At 47.0% G+C, this 21,281-nt stretch overlaps 1 protein-coding gene across 1 annotated transcript in view; it reads right to left on the bottom strand.

Moving 5' to 3' along the window:
* gxylt1a (glucoside xylosyltransferase 1a) overlaps positions 1–21,267 on the bottom strand; it is a 25,922-nt gene extending 4,655 nt beyond the window's left edge. The window contains exons 1-7 of the mRNA XM_056252592.1: positions 21,027–21,267; positions 19,677–19,769; positions 17,264–17,420; positions 17,054–17,185; positions 12,982–13,233; positions 6,454–6,577; positions 92–264 (exon numbers count right to left, since the gene is read on the bottom strand). Of these exons, the coding sequence (XP_056108567.1) occupies positions 92–264; positions 6,454–6,577; positions 12,982–13,233; positions 17,054–17,185; positions 17,264–17,420; positions 19,677–19,769; positions 21,027–21,169 (1,074 nt within the window). The 5' untranslated portion in view covers positions 21,170–21,267. The remainder of the gene's footprint in view (positions 1–91; positions 265–6,453; positions 6,578–12,981; positions 13,234–17,053; positions 17,186–17,263; positions 17,421–19,676; positions 19,770–21,026) is intronic.
* Positions 21,268–21,281: the final 14 nt, after the last annotated feature.

Raw genomic sequence — 21,281 nt, 5'->3', positions numbered from 1 at the left:
TGGGAAATATATGTCCTTTGGGGGTGTTGAGTGTTTTAAGGTATTCAGTAATTTAACATTAGACATGTGAGAGATGATAACCCGATCATACCTGCTGGATGACGTCATAAACGGCTCTGAACGCCGGCTGCCGGTCGTCATGGTAAGCGCCGCGGTTGCCGTGGAGAATGTAAGCGCCGTGGCGTTCGGCGGGGGGGCAGTTGCTGCCGTAGATGCAGTGATCGGGCCGGTAGTTCCAGTGGCACGGGAACACCAGCAGAGTCTCTGTGGATCCGGAGAGAGGGATTCAGAGCGGGACACTGCGCTTCATTCTGCATACTGGGAGAGTATATACCACCTTAAAACTGGATACTAGTAGGAGAGTATATACCACCTTAAAACTGGATACTGGGAGAGTATATACCGCCTTAAAACTGGATACTGGGAGAGTATATACCACCTTAAAACTGGATACTAGTAGGAGAGTATATACCACCTTAAAACTGGATACTGGGAGAGTATATACCGCCTTAAAACTGGATACTGGGAGAGTATATACCGCCTTAAAACTGGATACTGGGAGAGTATATACCACCTTAAAACTGGATACTAGTAGGAGAGTATATACCACCTTAAAACTGGATACTACTGGGAGAGTATACCACCTTAATATTGCATACTGGGAGAGTATATACCACCTTAAAACTGGATACTACTGGGAGAGTATACCACCTTAATATTGCATACTGGGAGAGTATATACCACCTTAAAACTGGATACTGGGAGAGTATATACCGCCTTAAAACTGGATACTGGGAGAGTATATACCACCTTAAAACTGGATACTAGTAGGAGAGTATATACCACCTTAAAACTGGATACTACTGGGAGAGTATACCACCTTAATATTGCATACTGGGAGAGTATATACCACCTTAAAACTGGATACTACTGGGAGAGTATATACTACCTTAAAATTGGATACTACTGGGAGAGTATTATACCACCTTAAAACTAGATCCTACTGGGAGAGTATATGCCACCTTAATATTGCATACTGGGAGAGTATATACCACCTTAATACTGGATACTACTGGGAGAGTATATACCACCTTAATACTGGATACTACTGGGAGAGTATATACCACCTTAATATTGCATACTGGGAGAGTATATACCACCTTAATACTGGATACTACTGGGAGAGTATATACCACCTTAATATTGCATACTGGGAGAGTATATACCACCAGATCCACCTTAACACTGGATACTACTGGGAGAGTATATACCACCTTAATATTGCATACTGGGAGAGTATATACCACCTTAATATTGCATACTGGGAGAGTATATACCACCTTAATACTGGATACTACTGGGAGAGTATATACATCCTTAAAACTGTATACAACTGGGAGAGTATATAGCACCTTAAAACTGGATACTAGTGGGAGAGTATATAGCACTTTAAAACTGGATACTGGGAGAGCATATACCGCCTTAAAACTAGATCCTACTGGGAGAGTATATATACCACCTTAAAACTGGATACTAGTAGGAGAGTATATACTACCTTAAAACTGGATACTACTGGGAGAGTATATACCACCTTATACCTAGATCCTACTGGGAGAGTATAAGCCACCTTAAAACTGTATACTGGGAGAGTATATACCACCTTAAAACTGTATACTGGGAGAGTATATACCACCTTAAAACTGGATACTGGGAGAGCATATACCGTCTTAAAACTAGATCCTCCTGGGAGAGTATATACCACCTTAAAACTGGATACTGGGAGAGTATATACCGCCTTAAAACTGGATACTGGGAGAGTATATACCACCTTAAAACTGGATACTACTGGGAGAGTATATACTACCTTAAAATTGGATACTACTGGGAGAGTATATACCACCTTAAAACTAGATCCTACTGGGAGAGTATATGCCACCTTAATATTGCATACTGGGAGAGTAGTTCAAGTTCAAGTTCAAGTTCATTTATTTGTATAGCACATTTAAACAGCCGCTTAGACAGACCAAAGTGCTTTACAGAACACACAAATAAGAAAAGTAAAAACAGCAAAAACAACCCCTAAAACACATAAAAAGCAGCAGAGCTACGAAAAGCCTTAACAGAGATTCAAATATAAAATCGTAGAAATAAATGAAAAAAAAAGAGATCAATAAGCTAAAGAAAACAGGTAGGTTTTTACCAAAGACTTAAAGATAGAAAGGGTGGGGGCTGTTCGGATCTCTAGAGGCAGGGTGTTCCACAGACGAGGCCCTGCCACTGCAAAGGCACGCTCCCCTCTACGCTTAAGTCTGACACGAGGGACAACCAGCAGAGCCTGGTCGTGTGACCTTAGGCTTCTGGACGGAGTATAGGGATGAATGAGTTCGGATAGATAGGCTGGAGCTAAGTTGTGTAAAGATTTAAAAACAAATAGGAGGATTTTAAAATCTATTCTCTGCCGGACTGGCAGCCAGTGTAACGATTTAAGAATCGGAGAGATATGGTCGTATTTGCGACAGTTAAGGATAAGTCTGGCCGCAGCATTTTGGACCAACTGAAGACGGGCAATTTGAGAAACTGATATCCCACAGTAAAGTGAATTGCAATAGTCTAGCCGACACGTGATGAAGGCATGAACCGCCATTTCCAAAGTTATTGGAGTAAGAAAGCCTTTGATTTTAGATAATAAGCGAAGTTGGTAGAAACCGGAGCTGATGACAGCTGATATGTGTTTGTCAAATTTTAAAGACTGGTCAACAAGAACACCTAAGTTCCGCACTCCTGTAGATTTAAAGGGAGATAGACTCCCCAAGTCTGGGCTTATGTACTGGGACCTTCACTCGGGCTAAAGACAATGACCTCGGTCTTATCATCATTTAGAGAGAGGAAATTTTGAGCCAGCCATGCCTTTACCTCCTCTAGGCATAGTAGAAGAGAGTTTAACGCTGCAGGGTTATTTCTTTTAAATGGAATGTAAATGTGGGTGTCGTCTGCATAAAGATGAAATGATACACTGTGTTTCCTTAAGATAGCGCCCAGCGGTAGCATGTATAGAGAAAATAGAGAGGGAGCCAAAATGGAGCCCTGTGGAAGACCACAGGTTAGAGGTGCCATGGAGCTGGAGAAATTACCCATCTTAACTAAAAACTTTCTGTCAGAAAGGTACGACTGAAACCATGACAGGACAGAAGCTTTTAGGCCCACCTCAGTCTCAAGTCTAGCCAACAGAGTAGAGTGGTCAACAGTGTCAAAAGCTGCCGAAAGGTCTAAGAGAACTAGAACCACAGAATCACCCGAATCAGTGGAGATAAAAATATCATTTAGCACTCGCAGAAGGGCGGACTCAGTGCTGTGGGCAGTCCTGAACCCAGATTGAAAAGCCTCATAGATACAGTTATTTGAAAGAAAGTGCTGAAGTTGATTAAACACGATTTTCTCCAATAACTTGGAAATAAAAGGCAAAACAGAGATGGGTCTGTAATTTTGTAAAATAAAAGGATCCAGTGAAGGCTTCTTGAGCAAAGGAGTGACCGTAGCCACTTTAAGATTAGTTGGAACAGAGCCCGTATTGAGACACTTGTTAAAAAGAGATACCAAACCTGGACCCACAGAGTCGATGATTAACTTTAGAAATTTCGGCTGAATGATATCATTTGGACAAAAAGAAGGTTTGAGCTTGGTGCACACATCCTTTAGTGTCTGGAGGTTGATAGGATCAAAAACCTCCCAAACACAAGTAGTAGGTGACACGAATGAGGGGAGAGTTAAGTTAGGGCAAACACTAAGTCTTAATTTAGTGATTTTGTTCACAAAAAATCTCTGGAAATCTTCACATAAAGCATCAGAGGCAACAGATAGTTTAGAAGAAGGATTTATAACAGACTGAATGACTGAAAACAAGACCTTTGGGTTGGAGTGGTTGGACTCAATTAAGTTAGAGAAATATGCAGCTTTAGCTGACTTAGCTGCCTTCTGGTATGCTGTAAGAGCGTCTTTGAACAAATGGAAGGAGACAATCTGCCTGTCTCGCTTCCATTTGCGTTCGGCCGCTCTACAAATTTGTCTATGATGACGAGTGTCAGAGTTTTGCCACAGATTAGATTTTGGTTTGGATATGTGAGGCTTGAAAGGAGCAGTCACGTTAGCTACCTTAAGCCAGGCAGAATTTAAGAGGCTGAAGTGTTGATCCGCATCCAGCTCAGATAGTGGTTGGTCCAAGTCCAAGTGTGAACATAGTTCAGCAAAGCACAGGTCGAAGTTAGTGCTGAACTGAGGAGAGTAGACTCGCGACATAACAGGTGCAATAGTGGGTTGAGAGAGCTCCGGGAGAGACAGTGAGAATAGAATAGGCTTGTGATCGGAGAGCAGACAATCAGAAAATACAATATCAGTGACATCGATCCCGTAGGATAACACAAGGTCCAATGTATGGCCCTGAATGTGCGTAGAGTTTTTGACCCACTGCAGTAGATTAAAAGCATCTATTAAGTCAAGAAACTCCTGCGATAGGGAATTTGAATGACAACAGACGTGAATATTAAAGTCTCCCACCAAAAGGAAGCGATCATAGTTTGTTGCAATACTGCCAATGAACTCAGTAAATTGCTGTATAAAATCATTAGTGGAGTGTGGAGGACGATATATCACCCCTAAGCAGATGGGACCATTCCAGTCAAGGTGGAGAAGCTGAGATTCAAAGCTGGGGAAAGCCGTTACAGTGACTAGCCGGCAGCGTGAGGAGAAAGAGTTGTTTAAGACAGTTATAATCCCACGACCACTCGGACGAGGAGAGTTAAAAAAAGAACAGTTTACTGGAACCAGTTCTGAGAAAGGAGTTAAATCACCGACCTTTATCCAGGACTCTGTGATGAACATAAAATCCAGGTTGTGTGAGGATTAGAAGTCTTTTAATAGAAAGGTCTTATTCACCGCAGAGCGTGCGTTGATTAGTGCCAGTTTGGGTGGAGGAATAATCACGTGAGATGACGGCGCCTTTCTCAACGAGCGCAGATTTCCGTGATTAACTCCGTTCTGCCGGGAGCAGAGGCCAACACTGCGGAGATCAGCCCGAATGACAGGACTCAGATGTAGGGGGAAAACAGGACGAAGGCATCGGTAAACCGCATCCCGCGGGTGCCAGGCAGCAGTGCTGCGCCGAAGCAAACTGCCAGCTTGTAAAAGAGTCTTCAGTTTCGTGATGTAACCTCCGCGTGTTCCTCGTTTCCTCTTTCGCTTTCTCCGCGCGGTGGTTAGTGGCCGCCACCAACAGATATCATGCTGGAGAATCGCTCGGGGAGGCTCGTCCGAATTGTGTAGGGGGCAGCCCACGTCCACGGTGTCTAAGTTGGTAAGTGAATCGCCAACAGAGATACGGATGTCTAGGAGAGCTTGACGGGCATATACTAGCCGCGAACAGCAGATAAACGACAGATCATATATACCACCTTAATACTGGATACTACTGGGAGAGTATATACCACCTTAAAACTAGATCCTACTGGGAGAGTATAAGCCACCTTAAAACTGTATACTGGGAGAGTATATACCACCTTAAAACTGGATACTGGGAGAGCATATACCGTCTTAAAACTAGATCCTCCTGGGAGAGTATATACCACCTTAAAACTGGATACTGGGAGAGTATATACCGCCTTAAAGCTGGATACTGGGAGAGTATATACCACCTTAAAACTGGATACTTGGAGAGCATATACCACCTTAAAACTGTATACTGCGAGAGTATATACCACCTTAAAACTGGATACTGGGAGAGTATATACCACCTTAAAATTGGATACTGGGAGAGCATTTACCACCTTAAAACTGTATACTGGGAGAGTATATACCACCTTAAAACTGGATACTGGGAGAGTATATACCACCTTAAAACTAGATCCTCCTGGGAGAGTATATACCACCTTAAAACTGTATACTGGGAGAGTACATACTGCCTTAAAACTGGATACTGTTATTAATTAGGCCTATATTATATATTCCAGCAATATGCATTCTCTTTCACACTATGCATGCAATGAATATTTCAAATTTCAGAATGCAAATCATATGATTCATGTATAAAATGTGCAATATAGATAAACTTGCTTTGCCTTACTACTGTTGCTGCAAGACCTCACTATAATGGAGATGATGCGGTGATCATGTGACCCGTGTACCTGGTGATGATGCGCTGATCATGTGACCCGTGTACCTGGTTATGATGCGGTGATCATGTGACCCGTGTACCTGGTGATGATGCGGTGATCATGTGACCCGTGTACCTGGTTATGATGCGGTGATCATGTGACCCGTGTACCTGGTTATGATGCGCTGATCATGTGACCCGTGTACCTGGTGATGATGCGGTGATCATGTGACCCGTGTACCTGGTGATGATGCGGTGATCATGTGACCCGTGTACCTGGTGATGATGCGGTGATCATGTGACCCGTGTACCTGGGTTATAGTGGAATATGATGTTGAGCAGGTCTTGGTCTCCCCAGGTGATGTTGAGCTTGTATTTGTTGAGCAGCGGCATCAGTAGATCAGCCCACTTCAGACTCACTGCTGCCACGTCATTCTGTGACACACACACACACACACACACACACACACACACAGTGAATGACTCTCCTTTTTCTCCTGTATTCATCAGTCCAGCAGATCAATCATCTGTGTGCATGTTTGTATGTTAATCATGACTCTTGCTCAGTCTCATGTGTGACAAATACATGAATGAATGAACCACTTCTGTAATGAGAAAACACATCATTCCCTCCGAGCGACAGAGGAGCGACAGCGCCATCTGCTGGAGACGCCCACACACACACACACACACACACGTTTATCAACATCGAGATTTAACATTATATATAACCTATATATTTATATAAACAAATGCATGTGTTAGAATTTAGACATTTATTTAAGAGAAAGTGTATACATTGAGATACTGATTATTGGCAAAATCTGGTTTCCCTTTGAACTGAGTTTATTTTTCTGAGTGCACTGGCAGATATTTGGTCTTGTTTTAAGCACAAGTGAAGTGTGTGTGTCTGATGCGTGTCACGAGGCTCTGACCTTGAAGTGTGTGTGTCTGATGCGTGTCAGGAGTCTCTGACCTTGAAGTGTGTGTGTCTGATGCGTGTCAGGAGTCTCTGACCTTGAAGTGTGTGTGTCTGATGCGTGTCACGAGTCTCTGACCTTGAAGTGTGTGTGTCTGATGCGTGTCAGGAGTCTCTGACCTTGAAGTGTGTGTGTCTGATGCGTGTCAGGAGTCTCTGACCTTGAAGTGTGTGTGTCTGATGCGTGTCAGGAGTCTCTGACCTTGAAGTGTGTGTGTCTGATGCGTGTCACGAGTCTCTGACCTTGAAGTGTGTGTGTCTGATGCGTGTCAGGAGTCTCTGACCTTGAAGTGTGTGTGTCTGATGCGTGTCAGGAGTCTCTGACCTTGAAGTGTGTGTGTCTGATGCGTGTCACGAGTCTCTGACCTTGAAGTGTGTGTGTCTGATGCGTGTCAGGAGGCTCTGACCTTGAAGTGTGTGTGTCTGATGCGTGTCAGGAGTCTCTGACCTTGAAGTGTGTGTGTCTGATGCGTGTCACGAGTCTCTGACCTTGAAGTGTGTGTGTCTGATGCGTGTCAGGAGTCTCTGACCTTGAAGTGTGTGTGTCTGATGCGTGTCCTGAGTCTCTGACCTTGAAGTGTGTGTGTCTGATGCGTGTCATGAGTCTCTGACCTTGAAGTGTGTGTGTCTGATGCGTGTCAGGAGGCTCTGACCTTGAAGTGTGTGTGTCTGATGCGTGTCAGGAGTCTCTGACCTTGAAGTGTGTGTGTCTGATGCGTGTCACGAGTCTCTGACCTTGAAGTGTGTGTGTCTGATGCGTGTCCTGAGTCTCTGACCTTGAAGTGTGTGTGTCTGATGCGTGTCAGAAGTCTCTGACCTTGAAGTGTGTGTGTCTGATGCGTGTCAGGAGTCTCTGACCTTGAAGTGTGTGTGTCTGATGCGTGACCTGAGTCTCTGACCTTGAAGTGTGTGTGTCTGATGCGTGTCACGAGTCTCTGACCTTGAAGTGTGTGTGTCTGATGCGTGTCAGGAGTCTCTGACCTTGAAGTGTGTGTGTCTGATGCGTGTCAGGAGTCTCTGACCTTGAAGTGTGTGTGTCTGATGCGTGACCTGAGTCTCTGACCTTGAAGTGTGTGTGTCTGATGCGTGACCTGAGTCTCTGACCTTGAAGTGTGTGTGTCTGATGCGTGTCAGGAGTCTCTGACCTTGAAGTGTGTGTGTCTGATGCGTGTCACGAGTCTCTGACCTTGAAGTGTGTGTGTCTGATGCGTGTCACGAGTCTCTGACCTTGAAGTGTGTGTGTCTGATGCGTGTCCTGAGTCTCTGACCTTGAAGTGTGTGTGTCTGATGCGTGTCACGAGTCTCTGACCTTGAAGTGTGTGTGTCTGATGCGTGTCCTGAGTCTCTGACCTTGAAGTGTGTGTGTCTGATGCGTGACCTGAGTCTCTGACCTTGAAGTGTGTGTGTCTGATGCGTGTCAGGAGTCTCTGACCTTGAAGTGTGTGTGTCTGATGCGTGTCAGGAGGCTCTGACCTTGAAGTGTGTGTGTCTGATGCGTGTCAGGAGTCTCTGACCTTGAAGTGTGTGTGTCTGATGCGTGTCACGAGTCTCTGACCTTGAAGTGTGTGTGTCTGATGCGTGTCCTGAGTCTCTGACCTTGAAGTGTGTGTGTCTGATGCGTGTCAGAAGTCTCTGACCTTGAAGTGTGTGTGTCTGATGCGTGTCAGGAGTCTCTGACCTTGAAGTGTGTGTGTCTGATGCGTGACCTGAGTCTCTGACCTTGAAGTGTGTGTGTCTGATGCGTGTCACGAGTCTCTGACCTTGAAGTGTGTGTGTCTGATGCGTGTCAGGAGTCTCTGACCTTGAAGTGTGTGTGTCTGATGCGTGTCAGGAGTCTCTGACCTTGAAGTGTGTGTGTCTGATGCGTGACCTGAGTCTCTGACCTTGAAGTGTGTGTGTCTGATGCGTGACCTGAGTCTCTGACCTTGAAGTGTGTGTGTCTGATGCGTGTCAGGAGTCTCTGACCTTGAAGTGTGTGTGTCTGATGCGTGTCACGAGTCTCTGACCTTGAAGTGTGTGTGTCTGATGCGTGTCACGAGTCTCTGACCTTGAAGTGTGTGTGTCTGATGCGTGTCCTGAGTCTCTGACCTTGAAGTGTGTGTGTCTGATGCGTGTCACGAGTCTCTGACCTTGAAGTGTGTGTGTCTGATGCGTGTCCTGAGTCTCTGACCTTGAAGTGTGTGTGTCTGATGCGTGACCTGAGTCTCTGACCTTGAAGTGTGTGTGTCTGATGCGTGTCAGGAGTCTCTGACCTTGAAGTGTGTGTGTCTGATGCGTGTCAGGAGTCTCTGACCTTGAAGTGTGTGTGTCTGATGCGTGTCCTGAGTCTCTGACCTTGAAGTGTGTGTGTCTGATGCGTGTCAGGAGTCTCTGACCTTGAAGTGTGTGTGTCTGATGCGTGTCACGAGTCTCTGACCTTGAAGTGTGTGTGTCTGATGCGTGTCACGAGTCTCTGACCTTGAAGTGTGTGTGTCTGATGCGTGTCACGAGGCTCTGACCTTGAAGTGTGTGTGTCTGATGCGTGTCACGAGTCTCTGACCTTGAAGTGTGTGTGTCTGATGCGTGTCACGAGTCTCTGACCTTGAAGTGTGTGTGTCTGATGCGTGTCAGGAGTCTCTGACCTTGAAGTGTGTGTGTCTGATGCGTGTCACGAGTCTCTGACCTTGAAGTGTGTGTGTCTGATGCGTGTCAGGAGGCTCTGACCTTGAAGTGTGTGTGTCTGATGCGTGACCTGAGTCTCTGACCTTGAAGTGTGTGTGTCTGATGCGTGACCTGAGTCTCTGACCTTGAAGTGTGTGTGTCTGATGCGTGTCAGGAGTCTCTGACCTTGAAGTGTGTGTGTCTGATGCGTGTCACGAGTCTCTGACCTTGAAGTGTGTGTGTCTGATGCGTGTCACGAGTCTCTGACCTTGAAGTGTGTGTGTCTGATGCGTGTCCTGAGTCTCTGACCTTGAAGTGTGTGTGTCTGATGCGTGTCACGAGTCTCTGACCTTGAAGTGTGTGTGTCTGATGCGTGTCCTGAGTCTCTGACCTTGAAGTGTGTGTGTCTGATGCGTGACCTGAGTCTCTGACCTTGAAGTGTGTGTGTCTGATGCGTGTCAGGAGTCTCTGACCTTGAAGTGTGTGTGTCTGATGCGTGTCAGGAGTCTCTGACCTTGAAGTGTGTGTGTCTGATGCGTGTCCTGAGTCTCTGACCTTGAAGTGTGTGTGTCTGATGCGTGTCAGGAGTCTCTGACCTTGAAGTGTGTGTGTCTGATGCGTGTCACGAGTCTCTGACCTTGAAGTGTGTGTGTCTGATGCGTGTCACGAGTCTCTGACCTTGAAGTGTGTGTGTCTGATGCGTGTCACGAGGCTCTGACCTTGAAGTGTGTGTGTCTGATGCGTGTCACGAGTCTCTGACCTTGAAGTGTGTGTGTCTGATGCGTGTCACGAGTCTCTGACCTTGAAGTGTGTGTGTCTGATGCGTGTCAGGAGTCTCTGACCTTGAAGTGTGTGTGTCTGATGCGTGTCACGAGTCTCTGACCTTGAAGTGTGTGTGTCTGATGCGTGTCCTGAGTCTCTGACCTTGAAGTGTGTGTGTCTGATGCGTGTCAGGAGTCTCTGACCTTGAAGTGTGTGTGTCTGATGCGTGTCACGAGTCTCTGACCTTGAAGTGTGTGTGTCTGATGCGTGTCACGAGTCTCTGACCTTGAAGTGTGTGTGTCTGATGCGTGTCACGAGTCTCTGACCTTGAAGTGTGTGTGTCTGATGCGTGTCAGGAGGCTCTGACCTTGAAGTGTGTGTGTCTGATGCGTGTCAGGAGTCTCTGACCTTGAAGTGTGTGTGTCTGATGCGTGTCAGGAGTCTCTGACCTTGAAGTGTGTGTGTCTGATGCGTGTCAGGAGTCTCTGACCTTGAAGTGTGTGTGTCTGATGCGTGTCAGGAGTCTCTGACCTTGAAGTGTGTGTGTCTGATGCGTGACCTGAGTCTCTGACCTTGAAGTGTGTGTGTCTGATGCGTGTCACGAGTCTCTGACCTTGAAGTGTGTGTGTCTGATGCGTGTCACGAGTCTCTGACCTTGAAGTGTGTGTGTCTGATGCGTGTCCTGAGTCTCTGACCTTGAAGTGTGTGTGTCTGATGCGTGTCACGAGTTTCTGACCTTGAAGTGTGTGTGTCTGATGCGTGTCCTGAGTCTCTGACCTTGAAGTGTGTGTGTCTGATGCGTGACCTGAGTCTCTGACCTTGAAGTGTGTGTGTCTGATGCGTGTCAGGAGTCTCTGACCTTGAAGTGTGTGTGTCTGATGCGTGTCAGGAGTCTCTGACCTTGAAGTGTGTGTGTCTGATGCGTGTCCTGAGTCTCTGACCTTGAAGTGTGTGTGTCTGATGCGTGTCACGAGTCTCTGACCTTGAAGTGTGTGTGTCTGATGCGTGTCAGGAGTCTCTGACCTTGAAGTGTGTGTGTCTGATGCGTGTCACGAGTCTCTGACCTTGAAGTGTGTGTGTCTGATGCGTGTCACGAGGCTCTGACCTTGAAGTGTGTGTGTCTGATGCGTGTCAGGAGTCTCTGACCTTGAAGTGTGTGTGTCTGATGCGTGTCACGAGGCTCTGACCTTGAAGTGTGTGTGTCTGATGCGTGTCAGGAGTCTCTGACCTTGAAGTGTGTGTGTCTGATGCGTGTCAGGAGTCTCTGACCTTGAAGTGTGTGTGTCTGATGCGTGTCACGAGTCTCTGACCTTGAAGTGTGTGTGTCTGATGCGTGTCAGGAGTCTCTGACCTTGAAGTGTGTGTGTCTGATGCGTGTCACGAGTCTCTGACCTTGAAGTGTGTGTGTCTGATGCGTGTCACGAGTCTCTGACCTTGAAGTGTGTGTGTCTGATGCGTGTCACGAGTCTCTGACCTTGAAGTGTGTGTGTCTGATGCGTGTCAGGAGTCTCTGACCTTGAAGTGTGTGTGTCTGATGCGTGTCAGGAGTCTCTGACCTTGAAGTGTGTGTGTCTGATGCGTGTCACGAGTCTCTGACCTTGAAGTGTGTGTGTCTGATGCGTGTCAGGAGTCTCTGACCTTGAAGTGTGTGTGTCTGATGCGTGTCAGGAGTCTCTGACCTTGAAGTGTGTGTGTCTGATGCGTGTCAGGAGTCTCTGACCTTGAAGTGTGTGTGTCTGATGCGTGTCCTGAGTCTCTGACCTTGAAGTGTGTGTGTCTGATGCGTGTCACGAGTCTCTGACCTTGAAGTGTGTGTGTCTGATGCGTGTCAGGAGTCTCTGACCTTGAAGTGTGTGTGTCTGATGCGTGTCAGGAGTCTCTGACCTTGAAGTGTGTGTGTCTAATGCGTGTCAGGAGTCTCTGACCTTGAAGTGTGTGTGTCTGATGCGTGTCAGGAGTCTCTGACCTTGAAGTGTGTGTGTCTGATGCGTGTCAGGAGTCTCTGACCTTGAAGTGTGTGTGTCTGATGCGTGTCAGGAGTCTCTGACTTTGAAGTGTGTGTGTCTGATGCGTGTCACGAGTCTCTGACCTTGAAGTGTGTGTGTCTGATGCGTGTCACGAGTCTCTGACCTTGAAGTGTGTGTGTCTGATGCGTGTCAGGAGTCTCTGACCTTGAAGTGTGTGTGTCTGATGCGTGTCAGGAGTCTCTGACCTTGAAGTGTGTGTGTCTGATGCGTGTCAGGAGTCTCTGACCTTGAAGTGTGTGTGTCTGATGCGTGTCCTGAGTCTCTGACCTTGAAGTGTGTGTGTCTGATGCGTGTCACGAGTCTCTGACCTTGAAGTGTGTGTGTCTGATGCGTGTCAGGAGTCTCTGACCTTGAAGTGTGTGTGTCTGATGCGTGTCAGGAGTCTCTGACCTTGAAGTGTGTGTGTCTAATGCGTGTCAGGAGTCTCTGACCTTGAAGTGTGTGTGTCTGATGCGTGTCATGTTCATGAGCATGACGCCGGAGTTGAGGCCGGTGTGGCCGTGGTACGGGTGCCGGGAGAAGCGGTTGTACCAGCCGATGCGCGGCTCCTCGTGTTCGGGGGCCATCGCCGCCACATGGGTCCCGTTGAACGCCGCCAGGAGCCGCCACACGTCCTCCACGGCGCGCAGGAACAGCACATCCGTGTCCACGTACAGCACTGAGTCCACATGCTGCAGGATCAGCTGAGCAAAGACAATATTTTTAAAATAATAAAAATAATCAGCTGAGAAAGACACAAATATATATTTTTTGAAATAATAAAAAATAATCATTAAAAAATCAGCTTAGAAAAAGAAATTTCTTTTTGAAATAATAAAAAAAATCATCTGAGAAAGACAAAAATATATATATTTTTACATAATAAAAATAATAATTAAAAAATCAGCTGAAAATAAATAATAATAAAAATAATAATAAAAAACATCAGCTGATAAATAAATAAAAATTACATTAAAAATTAAATTAAAAATAATAAAAAAAACAGCTGAGAAAAAAAAGAATATATATATATATAGCTGTGAACGAGGCCGGTCGCTTCAGAGGCTCAGGAGGAAAATGATGATTTCCACAAAGTTCTGCTCTGGATTCGAGACGCGAACTTCAAAGAGTCGCAGACAGATCAGTGGCAGAGCGACACCACACATCAGGCGGCCGGCGGCAGGAAGCTCACTTCGGCTGAAGACGCATATTGCCAATTGAAAATATATTTATCAAGGAAATAGAGAGTAAAGTTTATTCCACTTAAAGTGTGTGTGTGTGTGTGTGTGTGAATCTGCTGGTTCAGGGATGAAGAGTCTCTGAGCAGCACAGGGCTTGAAGAGCCTGATGAAGTGTGTGTGTGTGTGCTGTGTGTGTGTCGTTCTGCTGGTTCAGGGATGAAGAGTCTCTGAGCAGCACAGGGCACCATGCGCTGTTTTGTTCTGATAATTGTTTGAGTTTTTCGCGTTCGTCTTATCTGTCTACATCGGTACTTAAGTACAATCGTCAAGTTTTGTTAGACATCGGCAGGATTAAGGAAAACAACACTTTGGATATCGTACACGCAGCGACAATCAAGAACCTAGGATTACGCCACTGGCCTGAGATCACACCGGACTCCACTGTTACTTCTATCCGGGAAAGGAGGCGCCGCAAGCAGTGCGAAAAGGAAGCAGAAGAGGGGTAAGCGCGGAGGCATCCAAGCTAGGCTAAAGGCTAATCCAACTCGCCCAGCCATACCATCCATTCTCATGGCTAACGTGCATAATAAAATGGATCACATTTGACTGCTAAGATTGCCACAGCGAGATGTGAGGAACTGCTGTGTGCTTCTTTTCACCGAAACGTGGCTAAATGATAACATCCCCGACTCCGCTGTGCAACTGGAGCAGCTAGCATGCTATCGAGCAGACAGAGCCCTCGAAAATGGAGAAAAGACTCGTGGTGGAGGGGTCTGTGTTTACATCCGTGATGCCTGGTGTCGGGACGCTGTGGTGGTATGTACACACTGCTCATTATTGGCGGAGTTTATGATCATAAAGTGTCGTCCTTTCTATCTGCCGGGGGAATTTACAGCGATTTTGTTAGTTGCTGTTTACATCCCCCCCACCCCTAACAACAGCGACAGGAAAAGGGCACTCGTGAACTGTCTCAGGCCATCTGTGAACAACAGACAGCTCACCCTGATGGATTTACCATTCTCGCAGGAGATTTTAATCACGCTGATCTTAAGACTGTTTTTCCCAAACTGGACCAGCATGTTGACTTTCCAAAAAGGGGGGATAATATCCTGGACCTGGTTTATACAACTCATAAAGGAGCATATAAGGCCTCCCCACTCCCCCATATTGGACACTCCGATCACATCACTGTTTTGCTTATGCCAGCATACAGACCAAGAGTGAAAGTCACCAAACCAGTTCTGAAGCAGGTACAGGTGTGGCCGGAGGGGGCTTCCTCTGCACTTCAACACTGCTTTGACACAACAGACTGGGAAATGTTCAAGCAGGCAGCCACATATAATGATCACACAGACATTGAGGAGTATACGGACACGGTCACATCTTACATCAGTAAGTGCACTGATGATGTGACACACACAAAAACCATCATCACTCGGGCTAATAAGAAGCCATGGCTGACAGGGCATATCCATCGACTGCTGGGGGCTAGAAACAAAGCCTTCAGGGCAAGAGATGAAATTGGCCTGAGAACAGCGAGAGCCGACCTGTCCCGTGGCATCAGGAAAGCTAAACAGAAATACACAAACAAGATAACCCATCATTTCAAAGACAGCAGAGATACACGGAGCCTGTGGCAGGGCATTCAGACCATTACGGACTACAAACCCGCTCCACAGACCTGCGATAATAACATCTCTCTGCTAAATAACCTCAACAGGTTCTTTGCCAGGTTTGAAGCACAAAACAACACACGGCCACAGAAGATCCCACCTTCTCCTGACGACCAGGTTCTGTGTCTGTCTGCCGCCAGCGTGAAGAGAACACTCTCCACTATTGACACTCGCAAGGCAGCAGGTCCAGATAACATCCCGGGTCGTGTGCTGAAGGATTGTGCAGAGGAGTTGAAGCATGTCTTCAGGGATGTCTTTAACACTTCTCTGAGACAGGCTGTTATTCCATCATGCTTCAAGACCACCACCATCATACCTGTGCCAAAGAAACCTTCTCCATCTTGCTTTAATGACTATCGCCCTGTGGCACTGACCTCCATCATTATGAAGTGTTTTGAACGGCAAGTCATGTCACACATAAAATCCATCCTCCCACCTACCCTGGACCCTTTCCAGTTTGCATACAGAGCCAAACGCTCAACAGAAGATGCAATCTGCTCCGCTCTCCACCCAGCCCTTACTCACCTGGACTCAAAAGATTCATATGTGATTTTAGATTTGAGTTCAGCATTCAATACCATAATTCCACAACAACTCATTCACAAATTAGACCAGTTGGGGCTCAACAACTGGCTGTTGGACTCATAGACTGTAAAAAAAGATGGACGACGCCCCTTCGCTCTTTTCCATTGGAGAGAACTGAAGCCGCCAGAGTCCCGATATGGCGCTGACATATTGGAACTTGAGTCTGCGCAGTAGCGTTTTCGGGACCAGTCATGCGCAGTCGTGAGCAGGAAGTAAAGCCGCGAAATCAAGGCCCCGCCCCCACTCTCGCTGAATCAATCGTAAGCACACGCCCTGCACTTTTCTTAAGTGGCCTTGTCTGCTCCGTTCCTCTACAATGATGTCTGCTGATTGCAGTACCTCGTTAAAATAAGGTAAATACAACTACTAACCACATAGTCAACATTATGAAAAACAGTTTGTTGGTGCTTCAGTGACTACTTCACACAGAGAACCTGTCAATCACAGCTGTCAATCATGATGTCACAGCACCGTTTTTATAGCATCAAATAACTAACTAAAAACTAACTTATTTTAAAAACAAACACTTGAAATTACATCAACGTGATAGAAACTACAGTAAATGACAGAAACTATCTTTAGAAAAAAGATATGTGAAGTGTAATTGAATTATTTAGTTGGTCTCACGTCCCGTTGAATAACATGGGGAGGCGGGGCTTATGAGCTATACTAGGACCGGTCACCGGGGGGCGATCGAGACGTTTTGGCTTCACTTTTGAGGGCTTGTGCGGCACGCTTGGTTGGACTTCCTCAGTGAGAGGCCACAAGTAGTACGAGATGGCAACAACACCTCGAGCAGAATCACACTGAACACAGGGGCCCCTCAAGGCTGTGTGCTCAGTCCCCTGCTCTTTACTTTGCTGACTCATGACTGCACACCAACTTACAGCACAAATCACATGGTAAAGTTTGCAGACGATACAACACTGGTGGGACTCATCACCAAGGATGATGAGACCCACTACAGGAAGAAGGTTAGTATTTCTTTGTATGTCGGGTATATGTGAAGAAATTGACAATAAAGTTGACCTTGACCTTGAAGAGGCTGATGAAGTGTGTGTGTGTGAGCTGGTCCAGTCACTCACAGGGATGAAGAGTCTCTGAGCAGCGCAGGGCTTGAAGAGCCTCTTCCACTCTCTGGCGTTCTCACTGGGGAAACTGACGGGATACACACTGTAGAGGAACCTGGAGCGAAACCTGCGGGGCCACGACTCCAGCTGCAACACACACACACGAGTGTTAATCCCCAACCCTGCGAATGCAGATGCAGTGTGTGTGGCGGCAGTGGAGCTCACGGCGTGTGTGAAGCCGGCATGCAGCTCGTCCTCTGCGAAGATGTGGAAGTGCAGATCTCTGCGGCTGAAGAGCACAGCAGACTTCAGCATCGTCAGCGTCTCCTGCAGACGAGGCCCACACGCCACCACCGCCAGGCCCACCGGGTCCCAGCCGGACCTGCACAGGCCAGAGGTCAGAGGTCAGCACACAGGCCAGAGGCCAGCACACAGGCCAGAGGTCAGCACACAGGCCAGAGGTCAGCACACAGGCCAGAGGTCAGCACACAGGCCAGAGGTCAGCACACAGGTCAGAGGCCAGAGGTCAGCATAAATGCCAAAAGCACAGGTCAGCACACAGGTCAGAGGCCAGAGGTCAGCACACAGGACAGAGGTCAGCACACAGGTCATAGGTCAGCACACAGGTCATAGGTCAGCACACAGGACAGAGGTCAGCACACAAGTCAGAGGTCAGCACACAGGTCATAGGTCAGCACACAGGACAGAGGTCAGCACACAGGTCAGAGGTCAGCACACAGGACAGAGGTCAGCACACAGGTCAGAGGTCAGCACACAGGACAGAGGTCAGCACACAGGACAGAGGTCAGCACACAGGTCATAGGTCAGCACACAGGACAGAGGTCAGCACACAGGACAGAGGTCAGCACACAGGTCATAGGTCAGCACACAGGACAGAGGTCAGCACACAGGTCATAGGTCAGCACACAGGTCATAGGTCAGCACACAGGTCATAGGTCAGCACACAGGACAGAGGTCAGCACACAGGTCATAGGTCAGCACACAGGTCATAGGTCAGCACACAGGTCATAGGTCAGCACACAGGACAGAGGTCAGCACACAGGTCATAGGTCAGCACACAGGCCAGAGGTCAGCACACAGGTCAGAGGTCAGCACACAGGCCAGAGGTCAGCACACAGGACAGAGGTCAGCACACAGGACAGAGGTCAGCACACAGGTCATAGGTCAGCACACAGGACAGAGGTCAGCACACAGGTCATAGGTCAGCACACAGGACAGAGGTCAGCACACAGGACAGAGGTCAGCACACAGGTCATAGGTCAGCACACAGGACAGAGGTCAGCACACAGGACAGAGGTCAGCACACAGGTCATAGGTCAGCACACAGGTCATAGGTCAGCACACAGGTCAGAGGTCAGCACACAGGCCAGAGGTCAGCACACAGGTCAGAGGTCAGCACACAGGCCAGAGGTCAGCACACAGGACAGAGGTCAGCACACAGGTCATAGGTCAGCACACAGGACAGAGGTCAGCACACAGGTCATAGGTCAGCACACAGGACAGAGGTCAGCACACAGGACAGAGGTCAGCACACAGGTCATAGGTCAGCACACAGGTCATAGGTCAGCACACAGGTCAGAGGTCAGCACACAGGCCAGAGGTCAGCACACAGGACAGAGGTCAGCACACAGGTCATAGGTCAGCACACAGGACAGAGGTCAGCACACAGGTCATAGGTCAGCACACAGGCCAGAGGTCAGCACACAGGACAGAGGTCAGCACACAGGTCATAGGTCAGCACACAGGACAGAGGTCAGCACACAGGACAGAGGTCAGCACACAGGTCATAGGTCAGCACACAGGACAGAGGTCAGCACACAGGACAGAGGTCAGCACACAGGACAGAGGTCAGCACACAGGTCATAGGTCAGCACACAGGTCATAGGTCAGCACACAGGTCAGAGGTCAGCACACAGGCCAGAGGTCAGCACACAGGACAGAGGTCAGCACACAGGTCATAGGTCAGCACACAGGTCAGAGGTCAGCACACAGGTCATAGGTCAGCACACAGGCCAGAGGTCAGCACACAGGTCAGAGGTCAGCACACAGGTCATAGGTCAGCACACAGGCCAGAGGTCAGCACACAGGACAGAGGTCAGCACACAGGTCATAGGTCAGCACACAGGTCATAGGTCAGCACACAGGTCATAGGTCAGCACACAGGCCAGAGGTCAGCACACAGGTCAGAGGTCAGCACACAGGTCATAGGTCAGCACACAGGCCAGAGGTCAGCACACAGGACAGAGGTCAGCACACAGGACAGAGGTCAGCACACAGGTCATAGGTCAGCACACAGGACAGAGGTCAGCACACAGGTCATAGGTCAGCACACAGGACAGAGGTCAGCACACAGGTCATAGGTCAGCACACAGGACAGAGGTCAGCACACAGGACAGAGGTCAGCACACAGGTCAGAGGTCAGCACACAGGCCAACAGCATAGGTTCAGATGACAGCACACAGGGCAACAGCACAGGTCAGAGGTCAGCACACAGGCCAGAGGTCAAAGGTCATCACCGGCTGGGAATGATGTACGTTCACATGGAGCTGGTTCTGTAAACCCCGTCCAGCTCCACACACTGTGAACAGAGCTGAAGCCCGACCCACGGAGAGCGTACCTAGGAGCCGGGTCCGTCCAGCAGGGTCTTCGGCACACCGGAGCCGGGAGTCTCCCGTACGGCGTCCAGCGAGAGACCGGGTCCGAGTTACACCTGACGGCACACACACAGCCTCTTCATGAACACCTTCAGCTCAGCATCAGCAGGGTTTCAGTCAGAGACGCACTACACACGTCTGTCACCGGAGAATAATCAGCCTGAACCCAGACTAATGACAGGCTACTGCATAACACAGGGGTATTAGAGCTGGAGTCCAGGGAAGAGTTTAGAAATATACTGTGTAAAAAAAATTATATATATATATATATATATAAATTAATACAATACAACAATATATCAAAATAATTTTGTTCACATTTTTGGTTGGTTGTTTTTAAATTGTAGTACTTTGGGATTTTGCTTAAATATAAAGTGCGTTACAAATAATGCATTATTATTATTACACAAATAATTATATTAAATAAACTAAAATAAATAAATAAATAATAAAAAATAGATAAGCATAAGTAAACGACCAAAATTTGATTAAAATAAATAGATTATAAATAAATAAATCTAAATAGTCCTATGTTATAAAAAAACATGTAACTTAATAGAAACTAAATATTTTCCAAATAATATTTTAAATTGGTACAGTTTTTAAAATTAGTATAAATTGGGTCTTTATATATAAATATATAGCTGCTTTTTCACATGATGATGATGATCCTATATGGATAACATCTACAAAAAAAATTTAAAACCGCTGTACTAACAACACAAATAAAGTCTAATCACCGGTGAAAACACCATAAATAATAATGATGATGATAATAATAAAATGTAAACCTGTCTTTAAGGGGAACTATTTCACACATCTGTCAAAATGAACTCAAGATGACCCGACTCCTGAATATTAATTACATAACATGACGTTCACCCTGTAGGCGTCGCTGATTGGCTGAAAGCCAGACCAGTAGGCGGGCGTTAAATCAGCGGGCGAATTAACGGCTACTACTATGAAAGAAGCTTATGAATATTAATTAGATATAAGCCGAAGTTAATCAAGAAACGTCAGTGTGACCAAATTAATATCCATTAGTACACAATAAGGCTAAATGACCAGAAATCCATCCCAAATAACTATTGAAATTGACAACTCAAATAAGCCTGAAATAAGCACTAGCCGCACTATATTACCTGCTTTCGTTGAGAATTCCCTTATTTATAACGACTGCCTAGTCATTTTACATAACAAACCCGTATTTATGAGCTGTATTATGTGTTATCGTGACGTAGTTAGTGCAGTAAATGTGTGTAGTGTTGTTGTGAGGTTGATTTTGAACATCGAGTGTGGTTTTGTTTACATACATGTCATCGTGCGCGCGTGTCCGCTGCGCTCGCGCCTGTTGATTCACGCTCTCCAGTGACGACACCGGCTGATTAAATATGTAGAGCACTGAGAAGAAGACTAATAGCGTGCAGACGAACAACACACGAAGATACCGCAGCATTTTGTAACTAAAAGAGCAGCCATGGAGATATAAATCACGCTGCTCGGTTCAGCGCCCTCGACTAGCCTATGGCGGAGGCGTGCTCATGAATATTAATGAGGTGCTTCGAAAA

This window comes from Rhinichthys klamathensis, unplaced genomic scaffold (assembly GCF_029890125.1).
Source record: "Rhinichthys klamathensis goyatoka isolate OS25496 unplaced genomic scaffold, OSU_Roscu_1.1 h1tg000096l_1, whole genome shotgun sequence".
Classification (NCBI taxonomy): Eukaryota; Metazoa; Chordata; class Actinopteri; order Cypriniformes; family Leuciscidae; genus Rhinichthys; species Rhinichthys klamathensis.
Note: the sequence above shows the minus strand (reverse complement) of the source record. Positions and strands in the feature narration are given on the sequence as shown.